Raw genomic sequence first — 18,146 nt, forward strand, 5'->3', positions numbered from 1 at the left:
CCAGGCACTATTTTTGTTCCTGGAGTAACGGTGGTGAACATCAAGTATCTGCTCTTTTGAAGCTTGCATTCTGAATGGATATGGCTGACACAGAATACCCAGTAGTGATACGTGCTGTGGTGAAAACAACTGGGTGATGAGAGTGACAAGAGTGACAAGACAAGAAGTGGTCAAGGAAGGGCTCTCAGTGGAGGTTATACTTAAGCTGAGATGAACAACAAGAAGCCAACAAGGCCAAGATGTGGGGGAAAATGTTCCACACAGAGGCACTAAACCCATTGCCATGGGGTCTATTCTGACTCAGAGACCCTATAGCACTGGCAAGCCCAAAGTTCTCAAAGAATGAACCTGGTGTGTTTCAAGAAAAGAGGAGGAAAGTGTGGCTGAGGTACAGAGATAAAGGAGAAGAATGATCAGCTGAAAGGGGCAGGCACGGCTTAAATTCCTAAACTCAAATAAAGAAATGTGGATTTTTAATTGTGATTGGAAGTCACCAACTTTAAACACGAAAAAGACATGATTTAGTTTTTAAATCACTCTGCTGAATTGTCAAGGGAGTAAGAGGAAGCAGAAAAAAAATTTTAGCAGCTGTTCCAACAGGTCAGGCAAGAAATGAGGGGCAGTGGTGATAGAGGAAAAAAAAGAGAGTAGAGAAGAAATTTGGAATGTATCTTGGAACTTAAAAGTTGACAGACATTGCTGATGTGCCGGAAGGGGGTGATAGTTAAGAATCAAGGATGACTCCAGGTTTTTAGCTTAAGTAACAAGACTGAATGGGGGGTGCTCCTTAGTGAAGTGGAAAAGATTAGGAGAATGGGTTTGTGGAAAGTTAAAACTCAATATTTGTCTTAGACACTTTAAACTTGAGGCCTGTTAGAAATCCAAGTAGCGTGTACTAGGTAGTGACACATGAGTCTGGAGTTGAAGGAAGTGGTCAGGGATAAAGACGCAAAAGTGGGAGCTATCAGCATGTAAATACTATTTAAAGCCAGGAGAGTGGAAGAAATCACGCACGGAAAAAAGTCAATGAAGGAAACTGAGGAGGTGTTACCAGTGAAACCGGTAGAAAACTAGGGAAGTGGTGTTACTGAAGTTGAAATGAAAGTACTTCGTCATAGCAGTGACCTAGTGTTGGAACACGGAAAGCGGTGACTGCTTGTTAAGACGATACGATCACTGGAAACTTCACGGGGCAGTTTTGGGGGGTGGTGGAGATGGCAGCCTGATCTGAGGGTTTATGGTGAGGAAGGAGGGACTACAAGAAGATTCAACTCAGAATTTTGCTAAAAGGGAAGCAGAGAAATTCGACAGTAGGGTAGTTGTTTATGTGGGTTAAGGAACGATTTTTTTTTTTTTTTTTAAGATGGACAAGATTAGTGGAGTGCTTTCATTAGCAAACATGCTATAGAGAGGGAGAAAGCAATTCAGGGGAGAAAATGATTGGATAGAAACAAAGTCCTAGAAACTGAGCAGGATGGAAACCAAAGCACAACTGGAGGTTGGCCCTTGATAGGCTCCCACTGGACTGTGGAAAGGAATGTGTTAGAAAGGAACTGCTGTCTATCAGGACTTCTCCACAGCTCTTGGGTCATCGCTCCCTGAGAAAACTGAAGTAATGAAACGGCTCCTCCACCTCCTAACCTCTTACTGTCTTCCCTGTCCGTTAAAATGGATGTCCTTCGACTTCAACATTCAGGACAACTCCCTTATCATGGATCAGGACAGATTTGCAGTCCATGCTACTAAGTCAGTTAATTGCCTCGGCCCCAGAGAGCCTGTAAACAATGTTTACACAGTACGCTGCAGGAACCTGGGGTTGGAGGGTTTCCAAAAGGTTTCTCCTGACGGAAGGAGGAAGCAGCTAGACGAAGAAGGCCACAGAACAGCCCTCAAGTATTTTCAGGATAGCCGAGACCCGGTTTGGCAGAAGCAGGTGTGGTTTTGGGGCAGTCGAAGCAGGAAGTCATGGCGGCTGGGTGGGAGGGGTGGGCTGGTTAGGAGACCACCGCAATAGCTCGGAACAGTTGAAGGCCCAAACTAAAGTAGTGGCAGCGAGAACTACATAGTTACTGACCTTATCTCCTAACCTAGAGAACAACTTGGGCGTTATGATCGACTCCTGGGGAGGGCTTGCGGTGGGCACCGCCCCCTACAGGCAGGGAACGTAAGTGCGCAGGAAAGGCTGACAAGTCCCTGCGGGAGTCACAAGGAACCGCGTGAGCCGGCAGGCTAATGCGCATGCCTGGAGCGCGCCCGCGTGCAGCGTCGGGATCTGGGCGAATCGGGCGCAGGCTACCGGAAGGAAGGTCTGGACCAAGATGGCTGCAGCGGAGGTGCCCGGAAGTGCTGGCAGCGCCGAGGCCAAGGAGCGGGTTCTGCCCATGTTGTTGGTGCCGATCCCCGCCGAGGCAACGGGGCGGCTGGGACCCCGGGCACAGCTGCACAGAGGGCAGGAGGTTCTGGGGAGCCTGACGGCTGCGGGCAGCCTCCAAGTGCTTTCCTTGGCGCCGGGCGGCGGGGGCGGCTGCTGCCTCGAGGGTCCCTTCCGGCAGTAAGTGCCGCGGGAGGGCAGGACTGGGTGGGGGGAGCCCGGAACCTTAGCTCGCCTGGCCCCTCCCCGAGGAGTTGCCCCCGTCCCCCTCCTGGCGCATAGGTGGCGGGAGAGAAGTGACAGCCTCGGGAAACGCCTCAGACGCGCACCCAGTTCCCTCTGGGACCTTTTTTGGGACCCGGGTCGGCTGCTCTTGTTGCTCCCCCTTTTCCCTGTTCCGAACGGGCAGAGGCGAACCCAGAATCGCACCTGCTTTGGCGCTGATTCCTTCATTGGACACACGTTGATTGTCTCCGCCGCGCACCATACCCGTATTCTTTCGATTACCTCGATTAAAGATGCGAGCTTTAATCATTTCTTACTTGAGTCATTCTGATACCTTTTTCTTGTCAGTGAAACAAAAAGTGCTCTCCAAGTGTGGACTTTTTTTTTTTTTTACTTTAAGGACAATGAATTTGTCTATTCACTTACCTGCTTATTCAAAATTACTTATTGTGCATCTACTCTTAGCTAAGAGCAGCGGCTAAAAAGCTGAATAAGACAATTCTTACCCATGAGGGGCTCAAGTGAGCGGGGAGACAAAAAAAAACAATTGGAACATAATGCTTGACTTACCGCTTCTGTAACGCTTCGTCTGGCCTTAGAGTTTATCAATGAATGCTTTCACCTGTTCTGTGTTTGGCTTACTTATTCCTGATTTCTAGTTGGTAGGAAAAGGAATCTCCCCATAGGGGAACTTGGTTTATTCAACATTATTAAGTGTCTCTGAACACAGCCCTGTAAAGAAAGGAATGGGCAGGGAGAGAAAAGAGCTCTAGGTGTCTAGGTGTTTGAGAACCTAACAGAGGACAAGACAGACACGTGTGAAATACTGGGGCACTTATAAGCTCGTGTGAAGTTTGGAGCCCTGGCGGCACCGTGGTTAAGACCTCGGCTAGTAACCAAAAAGGTTGGCAGTTCAATCCACCAGCTGCTCTTTGGAAACCCTTTGGGGCAGTACTGCTCCCCATAGGGGAGTATAGGGTCCTATAGGGTTGCTATGAGTCGACTGGGCGTCAGTGGGTTTGGGTTTTTTTTTTTGGCATGAAGTTGGTAGGGGAGAGGAGGACCACAGAATTTTTTAGTTTTTTAAATTTGAATTGAATTTTAATGCAATTAAAATATTTCCTAGAGGAAAACTTATAGTACTCAGGGTTTACTTCCTACTTTTGTCAGAGTATGTAGTCTTTTTTTTATATTGTTGAAATCACTGTATAATTTTATATTTTCATTTAAAGTTTCCTGTCTTTTTTGTGGCAATACAGTCCATGTGCTAATGATTTTAATGGTATCATAGCACTCTGCCTCTTAAGTACATTTTGTATAACCTTGTCTGTATTTGACATTTAGGCTGTTTTCCAGAATTTCAGTGTAAAACGTCAGGAATTGGGTATTCACAAAAAATCATGAGTTTAGGTATAAAGACAGACATGTAAAATGTGTCAATATTTTTCTCTAATAAGGGCATAATAGCACCCAGTCCAGTTTTTTTGGAGTCTGATATAAAACTTAATACTTCGCTGTACCTTCAGTAGAAAAGAGAAGCTTTGAGAAAGATGGAACTTTATCAGCATGCTAGCCTGTTTCGTTCCATTGCATTGTTTTCAGATTTGAGGCCCTTTTAAAAATTTCATTTAATCAGAGCTGTTTTGTCATTAGTCTCTTTCCATCCTTGTTAGCCATATAGTGCTTTAAAATTCTATAACTGCACTGTCCAATATGACAGCCATTAGCCACAGCTGGCTGATAAAATTAAATAGGGTGAAAAATTCAGTTTCTCAGTAATAAGAGCTAGATTTCAAGTGCTCAATAGCTGCATGTGGCTCTTGGCTACTTTTATTAGACAGTGCAGATACAGAAAGTTCTATTGGACAGAGCTGTTCTATGATATACTGCTTTGGAGCGCTCACATACTCTTCACAGTCTTTAAAATACAAATAATCACGTTTTGAGCCTGAAAGCATTTGTTAGCAAACACCTATTTTGTTTATTGTGAACACCGCCTCATATAAATAATATTCACATTAGATTACTGATACTTATCTTTGATCGAGAAAGTTCTTTTAAACATATCAGTTAGGATTTAAGATGAAAAAGAGGAGCTGTCGTTTCTTGCTCTGAGGTCTCTTTCTTTTCACCACTTGTATACTCTTGCTTTGGAGTGGACTATTTAGAAGGGGGAAGAAATGAGGAAGGGGAAGATGGAAGAGGAGAAAGTCCTAGAAGAGTTCACGGCCTCTTAAGTTGGGGGTGTAGACTTCTACCTGATGAACTCAAGAGCTGTTCTTTTTTCACCCTCACTTTGTGGGTGAATGTTACTGTGGATACAGACTAATAAATAATCTAAACTTTTCTTTAGATTTCTGTGGGAGAATTCTAACAGCAGCACACCAACAGACAAGCCCAAATTGCTAACCCTTAGTAAAAACTATGAACTGTTCATCTATGAATTTAACTTGAAAGATGGAAGGTGCGATGCAACCATTTTGTTTAGCTGTAACGAGGAGACATTACAAAAGCTCATCGAAGATCAGAGTATTAGTAAGTATCTACACGTGGTATTTCAGCATGTTTACGTCTGCGACATTACTAGGTAACTTCATCTATTGCAGGGAGTGTTGTGTAGAGGGGAAGTCAGGGAGAGAGGGTCATCTAGATGTGCATTGTCCAGTACGATAGCCACTAGTTACCGGGGCTACAGAGCGCTTGAACTGTGGCTAGTACAAACTAAGATGTAATTTAAGTGTGTATAAAATGTAATTTACTTAGTATATGAAAATGTAAAATATCTCAGTAATAATTTTGTATTATCTGTTGAAATGATATTTTAGATATATTACACTAAATATTGCGTATTATTAAAATTAACTTCACCAGTTTCTTTTTACGTTTTTGGTGTGGTTACTAGAAAATTTTAAATTACTATGGCTTGCATCTGTGGCTTACTCTATTTTCCATTAGGCAGTGCTGATGTAGACCGGTCACAGAAGTGTTGACTGTCTCAGCCTGATGACTGCAGGCTGCAGAAACCAGAGTGCTCGGGCTTCTAATTTTAAGGCCCTAGCATACTCAGCAGGAAACCCTGGTGATGCAGCAGTTAACAGCTACGGCTGCTAACCAAAAGTCGGCAGTTGGAATCCACCAGGCGCTCCTTGGAAACCGGATGGAGCAGTCCTACTCTGTCCTGTAGGGTGACTATGAGTCAGACTTGACTCAGTGGCAATGGGTACTAGCATACTACTCTGTCCTGTAGGGTAACGAGTCAGAATCGACTCAATGGCAACGGGTACTAGCATACTCACCACCCTTGATCTGTAGGGTTCCTTCTTTTTCTTAAAACAAAAAGACTGTGATGGCTTTTGTGGGGTCCCATGGGTAAGTGTGCTTTTTTTTTTTTTTTTTTTAACCTTTCTTGTGTTACGCTGTCAGACTCTGGCCATAAATAGAAGGAACAAGGGATATTGTACAGTATTCATTCTCTTACCCTCCTCCCAGTGACCGCTTGGCTTAGGTGGGTATGAACAGTTACTGCCCAGAGTTGGACTTAACTCACTTTGTGTTTTTGTTTTACCTGTTTGTGTTATGCTCACAAAATCGAATTTGCCAATTGTAAAACTGACCAAATCTGAAATAACATCCTTTTGTTTCATAGGTATTTCCTTATCGTCTTTGAGAATTCTGTCATTTTGCAATAACACATCATCATTGTTCATCAACAAGCGTATGGTCCTGCACATTCTATTTCCTGAAGGAGATGCTGAGATTAGAGTACTCAGCCGTTTCACACTGGCCTTACCTGCACAGGCGGCAGACGGGATTGTTGACGCACAGCTGTGCAGAGGAGTCCTTTTTGTTTTGAATAGTTCAGGCTGGATCTGTATCCTTGGTGGTAAAGATATTGATTGATACGCAGGGGAGGAGCATACGCAGAAAGGTGAGCCTTTTTAGGCTTTTAATTTTGGAGGGTAGGGAGTAGGGAAAGTGGTTAGTTTGTTTTCTGTAAAACTTTTCTGGGGAAAAGAACCTCATGTACTTAAAATATCCAACTGTATCACCTTATATCCCACTTGGCTATTTCTCAGTCTGTACATACTTTTTTTCATAGTTGTAGTCATCATATCCATACTTGTGTTCTTTTGAAATTATGTATACTTTGCTTTACCCATTTATTAAAAATATACTTATTGAATAACTGATGTGTACTTGGAGTTCGGTGGCGCAGTGGTTAAGCATTTGGCTGCGAACCAAAAGGTCAGCGGTTTGAATCTGCCAGTGGCTCCTTGGAAACCCTATGGGGCAGTTCTACTCTGTCCTGTAGGGTTGCTATTAGTTGGAATCAACTTGATGGCAATGGGAATGTGTACTTGTTCCAGGAAGTATTTAGATGGCTGCTTTTCCCACTTATGATGTGATATATTTATTTTCATTTATGAATATAATCCACCAGTTATCATCTCCAGTGACGTGCTAGTATTCTAATTACTTTTAATTTGTTTCTGGAAAGTATCATGATTTCTTTGTCTCTAGCAGATCTATAGCTCGTTAGCAAAATTATTTTGAAGATTTGAAATATGAATTTTGGACTTTCATTTCTGAATTAAAGGAATGGGTGTTCTATTTTAGCCATATCATATTCTGTATTAAAATTTCTTTTGAAAACAGGGCGTGCTGGATTATCTTCATTTTTGTTGCCAGGTCATAGAACTGCACTGTCCAGCATGGTCACCACTAGCCACACGTGGCTATCAAGCACTTGATATGTGGCGAGTGGTCTGAGGGACTGAATTCTTAATTTTATTTAGTTGCTTTTAACTGAAAAATTGACACTTAATTCCGTTATTGGAAAACTTTTAAGTATTCTTGAAAAACCTTGGTTGTCCCAACTTTTCAACTGTATGTTTTGTTTTATGAAGTCTAAGCACAAATCAGGTTATTTTTGATGAAAATTTAGCATCCAAATTGAGATGGTCTGTACATGTAAAATACATACCAGATTTTGAAGACTTAATATAAAAAAAGAAAGTAAAATATCTCATGAATAATGTTTTTATTGATTACATGTTAAAATGGTAATATTTTGGCTATAATGGGTTATATAAATATTAAAATTTATATAAAATTTATAAAATATATAAAATTTATAAAAGTATTTCCTTTTTGGATGAGACTACTAGAAAACTGACAGTTACAAATGTGGCTCACCTTATATTTCTCTTGAAGAACACTTATAGAAAATGTCAGAAGTGTCTCGGGGCCTGGCATGGAGCAGGTGTTCAAGTCTTGTTGAATGAGCTCTCTATCAGGTTGTTTATTGAACCACCAGCCTTATGCTGTGATGGGCTGTCTGTGTCCAGCCTTCTTCTGATACTCTGCCTACAAGATTGGAGTAAGAGAGTCTATAGCTGTCCACTGTCCTGTGTTTTAAATGATTACCCCACTGCCGTCAAGTCAGTTCTGACTCATAGCGCTCCCAAAGGGTTTCCAAGGCTGTAAATCTCTGGAAGCACACTGCCACATCTTTCTCCTGCAGAGTGGCCGGTGGGTTCCGGCTGCTGACCTTTAGGTTAGCAGCTGAAGGCTTAACCACTGCACCACCAGAGCGTATTTAAAACAAGATTTCTTTAACTCTATCTCAAAGATATTTTTGACATTGTGGATGGTACACATGTAGCTCAGGTGGATTTAGCGCTTCACCAAGATGATGTGTGTGATGAACGGCAGCAGGAGCCAGCCAAGATGGCTTCCTTCACGTCACTGAAAGTGTCTCAAGACCTAGACGTTGTTGTGATTGTCAGCTCCTCCTGCGCTGCGATTGCTCTCAACTTAAATTTTTATTTCAGGTATGTACCTTACTGCAATTTCTAATTCGAGGCCAATAATTAGAGCCATAAGAAGTTAAAAGTGTTCTTGTTAGCTTTTTTTTGCTTGTTTAAACAGTTTTCTGTTCAGTTAAATCAGACTCTAGCTACCCCTTAGTGAGGTTATTACTGTATAATGATGTATGCAAATGTACACTGGCCCCCCTTTTGTTTCTGGATTTACATCAAAGTTTTTATTTTGCTTTATATGATCTAAGTCATTATATATGGTTTATACCAACACGTACAAACGCGGTCAAGCACAATTTAAAAATCCTTTGGTTGTTATAGGAAACACTGGCGGCATAGTGGTTAAGTGCCATGGCTGCCAAGCAAAAGGTTGGCAGTTCGAATCCACCAGGCGCTCTTTGGAAACCATGTGGGGCAGTTCTACTCTGTCCTATAGGGTCACTGTGAGTCGGGATCAACTCAACGGCAATGGGTTTGGTTTTTTTTTTTTTTGGTATATGTTATCTATTCACCTCTTGCTCCACGTTAGAGTAGAAAAGAAATGTCGTTTACCCGGTGTTGGAATTGCTTCCTGTGTGGCTTGGGGTCCTGGCTGCCTTGGGGATCCCTTTTCTCTTAGAGGACTTTGACAAGATGTATTCAGCTAGCTTTCTCCAGCTGTGTTCTCAGGTGTTTTCCTTGGAGGGCTCGCCCTTGTGCCTGTGTGTGTACGTTAACAAAAACTGAGTGTTTGTGTTGCTTTTTTTGATTTAGGTATTCTAGTTGCTTCCGAGTTTATAATGTGCGAGATGTGTGCATGTTTATTTGTGAGTGTATGTGTGCACACACACAGCAGCCTATTGCAACTTGCTTGTCTAAAAGTAGGCCAGCCCACATTTAGGCCTTCCAATGTTTAGGGCCATTCAAAAGCATTAGAATTTTTGGTTCTAACTTACTATGAATGAGATAAACAAATTCTTGAGTAATTAGGATGGCCTTTAGTGCCTGTTGTTTGGATCACAGAAAGGATAAATTCATTTTCACTTACCTATCAGAACTCTTTGCAGCTATATTGATATTTTCACTTGTTCTGAATGGCCTTTTAATGTTTTGTTTTTTAATCTTTGAGCAAGAATGGATTTAACACATTCCTAGATTGTGTGCTTGTTCTTCAGTAGGCTGTTTTTCTTACTGACTAAAACAGGCCTGTATGTGTGGAGTTATCTCCTAACCATCCATCTTGGAGAACAGTTTATGGGAAGAGAGGACAGCCTGCTCACTACCCTGACCCTTGAGTAGGCCTCTGCGGCCCTGGATGGCTTGGCACCATTCTGGGAGAGCTGAGGAGGGCGCCTGGTACATGCCTGTGGAAACATTTCATTGAACTCAGCTACTGTAACATCAGCCAAGGAGAGCTAGTTTTCTGGTCTCCACAGCTAATTGAGGGGTTTGTCCTGTCCAACTCAATGAGTGACTTGTGTTTTTTAGTTCTTTACATGAATATCCTTTAGTATAATGTTCTGGAGTTTTTTTTTTTTGTTTTTTTCAAATAATTTTTATTGAGCTTTAAGTGAACGTTTACAAATCAAGTCAGTCTGTCACATATAAGCTTATATACACCTTACTCCATACTTCCACTTACTCTCCCCCTAATGAGTCAGCCCTTCCAGTCTCTCCTTTCGTGACAATTTTGCCTGCTTCCAACTCTCTCTATCCTCCTATCCCCCCTCCAGACAGGAGATGCCAACATAGTCTCAAGTGTCCACCTGATATAATTAGCTCACTCTTCATCAGCATCTCTCTCCTACCCACTGTCCAGTCCCTTTCATGTCTGATGAGTTGTCTTCGGGAATGGTTCCTGTCCTGGGCCAACAGAAGGTTTGGGGACCGTGACCGCCGGGATTCCTCTAGTCTCAGTCAGACCATTAAGTCTGGTCTGGAGTTTTTTTGAAGTGTAAAAGTGCTGTTTCTGTCATTCCTACCTCTCTTCTTCCCCTTGATATAGACTGTCTGCTCCTTCTTTTCATTTTATCAAGTGCTGTTCACTCTTTGAGACCCAGTTCAGATCTACCCTTTCAAGATGATTTTCCTTAGTAAAACCCCTTCCACCTGTGATTTTATATCTATTTCATAATTCTTCTCCTTTTGGAACTTCTGTAGCACTTCTGGTTTGAACTACAGTATAGCACTTACGGTAATCCCATCGGCCTGTATTTTCCTGATTTTTCATGCTGTGTCAATTTATGAGCTCCCTGAGAACCCATACCCATGGTTTGTTCTTTAATTTCAATGTCAGTGACTTTTTCTTCCACTTTACCTTAGCTGTCATGTCCATAGTCATACTCTGGCCTTTCTCATTATTTGAAATTGCCTCTTCCCCAAATCTCTGTTTTACACATCTTAACCTCTGACCACAGATTCCCATCCTTTTCAGCTAGCTTACTGCTGTATCCCAACTTAACCTGTCATCTGGTATCACTGGAATTTCCAATACGTTGGCCTTCACTCTTCCCTCACTTTCCAGCATAGGTTTCTGTGATCCATCATTTCAGTCACTTTTTCACGTGTACCCTAAACTCTTGATCCTGCTAAGGTAGCACTTGGCCTGGCAAAATCCCAACCTTGTATGAAACCTGTATTTGGCCTTCTCATTATTTGTGCCCAAGCAGCTTAGCCCTTTTGAGAAAACCAGAACAATTGTTATCACTATAAATTCATATTCCGGACCTTCAACTGGCCTCTCAATATTGCCTGGAAATTTTATAATGATTTTTGATCAGCCCATTCTTTTTTTTTTTTTTTAATAGCAGATGCATTCTGGGTGTTTTATTTTTATTGTGCTTTAAGTAAAAGTTTACAAATCAAGTCAGCCTCTCATACAAAAACTTACATACACCTGGCTATATACTCCTAGCTGCTCTCCCTCTAATGAGACAGCACAATCCTTCCTTCCACTCTCTATTTTTGTGTCCATTCGGCCAGCTTCTGACCCCCCTGCCCTCTCATCTCTTCTCTAGATAGGAGCTACCCACATAGTCTCATGTGTCTACTTGAGCCAAGAAGCTCACTCTTCACCAATATCATTTTCTATCCCATAGTCCAGTCCAATCCCTGTGGGAAGAGTTGGCTTTGGGAATTGTTCCTGTCTTGGGCTAACAGAAGGCTTGGGGGCCATGACCACTGGGGTCTAGTCTCAGTCAGACCATTAAGTCTGGTCTTTTTATGGGAATTTGAGGTCTGCATCCCACTGCTCTCCTGCTCCCTCAGGGGTTCTCTGTTGTGCTCCCTGTCAGGGCAGTCATCGGTTGTAGCCAGGCACCATCTAGTTCTTCTGGTCTCAGGCTGATGTAGTCTCTGGTTTATGTGGCCCTTTCTGTCTCTTGGGCTCATGTTTATCTTGTGTCTTTGGTGTTCTTCATTCTCCTTTGCTCCAGGTGGGTTGAGACCAATTGATGCAAAAAAAAAATAAAATAAAATAAAAATTTTTTTTTTTAGATGGCTGCTTGTGATCAGCCCATTCTTTACAACAATGTTTTTAAACCTTCTCCATTTCCCTCACACCTCCAGTCATCATTCCACCCCCAACTCTCCTTGGATGATCTTGCCTCTTTATAAAGAAAGAAAAAAAGAAAAACCAAACCCGTTGCCATGGAGTTGATTCTGACTCATAAATGGGAGCATCTTTAGTTTCTCACATTAAGTTATAAACCCACTTTCATATGCACCATCTTCTCTGTCTTCTCCCCTGTTACAATGGAGGGAGTTCCTGTCCTCCAGTGGAGCTCCATCTTTGTGCTGGCAGGATCCAGTGCCTTCTATCCTCAGCGACTGTTCTCTGTTTCCTCTCTCTTTTGTATCTTGAAACTCACCAGGTCCTACCATTGTTCCTCCTAAATGTTTTTTAATCTTCCCACTTTTCTCTGCTCCTCTGGTCACTGTAATCTGTGCCACCATCATCTCTCACCTAAGGTGTCTTAGCAGCCTCCTGCTTGGTCTCCCTTTCCTGTCTGTCCTCTGTGGAGTAGCCAGACTGATGTTGTTAAAATGCCAGGTGTTAACATCTGGGGGCAAGGTATCTTCATGCATCTTCTTTTCAAACTTTCACCTTCTCCAACCTTTTTTTTTTTTTTTTAATCATAGCCCTGACAAATGTATGTCAGTGTATTACCTTCATATTGTTGAAAAACTTCATACTTTTGGGGAATGTGCACAGGGGGATGTTGCTTTTCTGCTTAAAACTCTCCTTTAACTCCCTTCCCCACCCCCAACCTCAGGGTACAAGCCAGAAGCTCTTACTAGTCCCTGTGTAGTCTGTCCTCTGCCCATCCGCCGCCCAAGCCAGAAGCTCTTACTAGTCCCTGCATAGTCTGTCCTGTGCCCCTCCTCCGCCCAAGCCAGAAGCTCTTACTAGTCCCTGCATAGTCTGTCCTCTGCCCCTCCGCAGCGCAAGCCAGAAGCTCTTACTAGTCCCTGCGTAGTCTGTTCTCTGCCCCTCCTCCGCCCAAGGCAGAAGCTCTTACTAGTCACTGCGTGGTCTATCCTCTGCTCCTCCTCAGCCCAGGCCAGAAGCTCTTACTAGTCCCTGTGTAGTCTGTCCTCTGCCCCTCCTCAGCCCAGGCCAGAAGCTCTTACTAGTCCCTGCGTAGTCTGTCCTCTGCCCCTCCTCGGCCCAGGCCAGAAGCTCTTACTAGTCCCTGTGTAGTCTGTCCTCTGCCCCTCCTCAGCGCAGGCCAGAAGCTCTTACTAGTCCCTGCGTAGTCTGTCCTCGGCCCAAGCCAGAAGCTCTTACTAGTCCCTGTGTAGTCTGTCCTCTGCCCCTCCTCAGCCCAGGCCAGAAGCTCTTACTAGTCCCTGTGTAGTCTGTCCTCTGCCTCTTCCTCAGCCCAAGCCAGAAGCTCTTACTAATCCCTGAGTAGTCTGTCCTCTGCCCCTCCTCAGCCCAAGCCAGAAGCTCTTACTAGTCCCTGTGTAGTCTGTCCTCTGCCCCTCCTCTGCCTCCCTTCACGCCACCCTCCTCCATTCCCTGTGCCCTAGCCACCCTGGCCTTTTTTGTGTTCCTCACACATGACAGCCCTCTTCTGCACAGTCTCCCACTCATAACCCACACCTATGCTTTGCCTTCTAATTCTTCTGCTTGCCCCTAGTCTCAGCTTAAATCAGGTTGTGGTATCACCTTAAAAGAGATTAAAATCCTGGTTTTATGGTCACATTGACCTAGGGCAGATCCAGCTCCACCATTTTTTTCTGAGCCTTAGTTTCCATATCTATAAAATGGAGATACATTTACTTAAATAAGATAGTTTATGTAAAGTACGTAGCAGAGTTCTGCAACATAGTAGACACTCAGTAAGTACATTCTTTATAAAAATAGCTGCCTTCAGGGTCCAATTCTTGAGACTTAACCACTCAGCTCTAAGCAATGGAGATAAGGAGTCCCATTCAGGAGAACTTATTGTCTGTATAGTGCCTTCTTTGTGATTATCTTATTTTTGTTGTTATTTTTAAAATTTTTATTGTGGTAGATACCATAATAAAACATTAGCCAGTTCAACAATTTCTGTGTGTGTAATTCAGTGACATTGATTAGCTCCTTCATGTTGTGTAGCCATTATCACTACCCTTTTTTGAATCATTCTGCCACTGGTAACGTGATCTCAGTGCACCCTAAGTCAACTCCCCCTTTCCTCCTCCCGTTGGTTTCTATGTATTTGCGTATTTCATGTAAGTGAGATCACACAGTATGTGCTCTTTCATGACTGACTTATTTTTAGGGTTCATCCATGTTGTGGTATGTATCAGGATTTCATTTCTCTTTATGGCTGAGTACAGGTCATCCTTGATTTAACAGCGTATTTGAGTTACGATGAATCACACTTACGACTGTTCTTTTTTTTATGATTTCTGTGTTTTTTAACGTATATAGGTATGTATTAAAATACATCTGTAAATTTATATATAGTGTTTTCAAGCTCCAGAGACAAAGATCAGATTTATAAAGCTAATGAAAGGCAGTAATAACGAAGACTAAAAAAAAACAGAAAACAAAAAAGAAATGAGGTATTCAACTTAACGTGAACCAAATTTATGATGGCATCGTGGGAAGGGAACCCCATTGTAAGTCGGGGAATACCTGTAATATTCCATTGTATGTATATAACACATTTTGTTTATCCATTCATCTGTTGATGGACATTTAGGTTGTTTCCACCTTTTGGCTATTGTGAAACAGGCCGCAGTGAACATTGGTACAGGCTTCTGTTTGCGTTCCTGCTTTCACTTCCTTTGGGTATATGCCTAGGATTGGGATTGCTGGGTCATATGGTAGTTTTTTGGGTTTTTTATGGTAGTTTTGTGTTCAGCTTTTTGAGGAGCCACCAAACTCTCTTCCACAGTGGCTGTACCATTTTGCATTCCCATCAGGAATAGATAAGGGTTCCAATTTCTCCACATCCTTGCCAACACCTGTTTTCTGTTTGTTCTGTTTTTTAATCATTGCCATCATAATGGGGGTAGGGTGGCATCTCTTTGTGGTTTTGATTTGCACTCCCTGATGGCTAAAGGGGAGCCCTGGTGGTACAGTGGTTAAGAGCTCAGTTGCTAACCAAAATGGTTGGCAGTTCATATTCCCCAGCCGCTCCTTGGAAACCCTATGGAGTAGTTCTAGTCTGTCCTATAGGGTTGCTATGAGTCAAAATTGACTTGATGGCAAAGGATTTTTGGTTTTAATGGCTAATGGGCAGCCTTGGTGGCACAGTCGTTAAGAGCTTGACTGCTAACCAAAAAGTTGGCAGCTCGAATCCATCAGCTGCTCCTTGGAAACCCTATGGGGCGGTACTACTCTGTCAGGTAGGTCACCATGAGTCGGAATCAACTCTATGGCAACAGGTTATAATGGCTAATGGAGCCCTTGTAGCACAGTGGTTAAGCACTCAGCTGATGTTGGCAGTTCGAACCACCAGCCACTCTGCAGGAGAGACGTGGTAGTCTGCTTCTGTAGAAATTACAGCCTTGGAATCCCTGTGGGCGTTTCCACTCTGTCCCACAGGGTCGCCATGAGTCGGAATCTACTTGACAGCAATGGGGTTTTTTAATGGCTAATGACCTTGAGCATCTTTTCATTTGCTTGTTGGCTGTTGGAACATCCTCTTTGGTGGAAGAGTTCTTTGCCCATATTTGATTGGGTTGTTTGTATTTTTGTTGTTAAGTTGTAGAAGTTTTTTTTATACTTTGGATATTAAACCCTTATTAGATAGGTCGTTTCTGAAAAGTTTTTCCTGGTCTGTAGGTTGTCTCTTCACCTTATCGATAAAGTCCTTTGATAAACAAAAGTACAAGTAGTCCCTGACATGCAGTGGAGTTCCGACAACTGTCGTGAGTCGGTTCTGACGTAAGTCAAGGGCTTCATTTTTTTTCATTATTATTGCCTTTTATTACCAGAATCTTTATAAATTCGACCTTAATTTGTCTTTGAGGGTTGGAAACATTACGTATAAACTTACAGATATTTTTTAATACCTGCATACATATTACTAACAATAAACCAAAAAAAAAAAACCAAACCCAGTGCCACTGAGTCAATTCCGACTCATAGAGACCCTATAGGACAGAGTGGAACTGCCCCATAGAGTTTCCAGGAAGCACCTGGCGGATTTGAACTGCCAGCCCTTTGGTTAGCAGCCATAGCACTTAACCACTACACCACCAGGGTTTCCAGTAGATATACAAAAAAGACGGTCATAAGTGCGGTTCGTTGTGACTCAGACACACTGTAAGTCAGGGACGCCTGTATTTAATTTTTACGAGGTTCTGTTTATTCCGTTTATCTGTTTTGTCTGTTGCTGCTTATGGTTTTGTTATCAGATCTGACAATCCACTGTAAAAAGCTAGGTCCTGCAGCCATGCGCCTGTATTTTCTTAGAATTTTGTGGTTTTGGTTTTCTCATTTAGGTTCTTGATCCATTTTGAATTGGTTTTGTGTATGCCCTGAGGCGTGGGTCCTGATCCATTCTTCTGCACGTGGAAATCCAGTTTTCCCAGCACCGTTTCTTGAAGAGACTCTTCTTTCCCCCACTGAGTGGACTTAGCACCCTTCTTGAAAAACAGCTGACCATGACTGTTCATTTTGACAGGAGCAATAGTAACTTGAATTTGGGTTTGATCATGGTTATCATTATTTTTTAAATGCAGGCAATACCCAGGACACCTACTACGTGAAAGAAGGCTAGAAGGTCTTCCCATTCAAGGGCCTGAAGGAATAGATGAAGATGACCCTGTTAACTCTGACTACAACATGGAACTGACCAAGTTTTCCTTCCAGGTTGATAGGTACAAAGACAGCCTTTTTGGATTTGGTTTATTCTGTTTTTTGTCGTATGGACGCAGTACCTTTTTACTAAAGGTCTTTACAAAGGTAGATGCTTTTTTTGTTGTTTCTTTTTTCTTTTTTAATGCTGTTGTTAATGGTTTCACTTATAAAATTTTTTTTTTTTTGTACTTTAGATGAAGGTTTACAGAGCAAATTACTTTCTCATTAAACAATACACATATTATTTTGTGACACTGGTTGCCAACCCAACGACATGTCAACACTCCCTCCTTCTTGACGTTGGTTTCCCCATTAACCAGCTTTCCTGTCCCCTCCTGCCTTCTCTCATCCTTGCCCCTGGCCTGGTGCACCCATTTAGTCTCATTTTGTTTTATGGGCCTGTCCAATCTTTGGCTGAAGTGTGAACATCAGGAGTGACTTCAGTACTGAGTTAAAAGGGTGTCCGGGGCCCATACTCTTGGGGTTTCTCCTGTCTCTGTCAGACCAGTAAGTCTGGTCTTTTTTTGTGCGTTAGAATTCTGTTCTACATTTTTCTCTGGCTCTGTCCAGGACCCTCTATTGTGATCCCTGTCAGAGCAGTCGGTAGTGGTAGCTGGGCACCATCTAGTTGTGCTGGAATCAGTCTGGTGGAGGCTGTGGTAGATGTGGACCATTAGTGAGGTAGATGCTTTTTTATTTTTTTGAAGAAAAAATAAAGTGTCCTTGCCTTGGTTTAGTGTTTTACTTAGTGTTTTTCCCTGTAATAGACGTGAGTTCTACCCTGTCCTTCCAGGTCTTGGAAAGCTCAGCTATCATCACTGAATGAAACAATAAAGAGCCCCAAACCAGAGGTTTCCTGTTGTGCTCCATGGTTCCAGGACCTTTTGCACTTGGAATCCTCTGCACCTGATAAACTGGGTACCAACGTGCTGAGTTGGGCCTTCATGCCACAGGATGTGTGTGGCCAGTATAGTTTTCCACAGAGAGATGATCGTGCTAAGACCAGTGATCCAGAAAGTTCCTGGAAGGTAATGCATTTCAGTGAAGAAGAGGAACTCACAGAGCTTGAGTGTGTGTCTGTGACAGGATTCACCGCACTCTTTACTCAGGCAATGGAAACGACAGGCCAGGCCATTGTCCTCTGGGATTTGGAGACCCAGGGCATACAGTGTTTTTCCCTTGGCAAAAAGTGTATTCCTGTAGAGAGTAATGGAGACCAGCAGCTGTGCCTTGTTTTGACAGGTGAGAGTGCCTTGTATCAGACTGAAATCCATTGCTGAGAGTGTGCTTTCTGAATGTACAGTAAAACCTGCAGAAGCCAGAACCTGTGTAGGGTGGAAACCTGTCAGAGAAGAAAAACTCAAATACTTCCCACTAAAATGAGCATTAGAAAAGTGGTAAGACTGAACCCTGTCAAAGATGGAAAGCCTGTGGGACGTGGAAA

The 18,146-nt window shown here is 42.8% G+C and overlaps 1 protein-coding gene across 1 annotated transcript in view; it reads left to right on the top strand.

The window, feature by feature from the left end:
• The first annotated feature begins 2,207 nt into the window (after nucleotides 1–2,207).
• SPG11 (SPG11 vesicle trafficking associated, spatacsin) overlaps nucleotides 2,208–18,146 on the top strand; it is a 96,721-nt gene continuing 80,782 nt past the window's right edge. Inside the window, exons 1-6 of the mRNA XM_049899076.1 lie at nucleotides 2,208–2,551; nucleotides 4,950–5,131; nucleotides 6,243–6,467; nucleotides 8,229–8,430; nucleotides 16,585–16,722; nucleotides 17,496–17,944. Coding sequence (XP_049755033.1) covers nucleotides 2,319–2,551; nucleotides 4,950–5,131; nucleotides 6,243–6,467; nucleotides 8,229–8,430; nucleotides 16,585–16,722; nucleotides 17,496–17,944 — 1,429 coding nt within the window. The 5' untranslated portion in view covers nucleotides 2,208–2,318. The remainder of the gene's footprint in view (nucleotides 2,552–4,949; nucleotides 5,132–6,242; nucleotides 6,468–8,228; nucleotides 8,431–16,584; nucleotides 16,723–17,495; nucleotides 17,945–18,146) is intronic.

This window comes from Elephas maximus, chromosome 10 (genome assembly GCF_024166365.1).
Source record: "Elephas maximus indicus isolate mEleMax1 chromosome 10, mEleMax1 primary haplotype, whole genome shotgun sequence".
NCBI lineage: Eukaryota > Metazoa > Chordata > Mammalia > Proboscidea > Elephantidae > Elephas > Elephas maximus.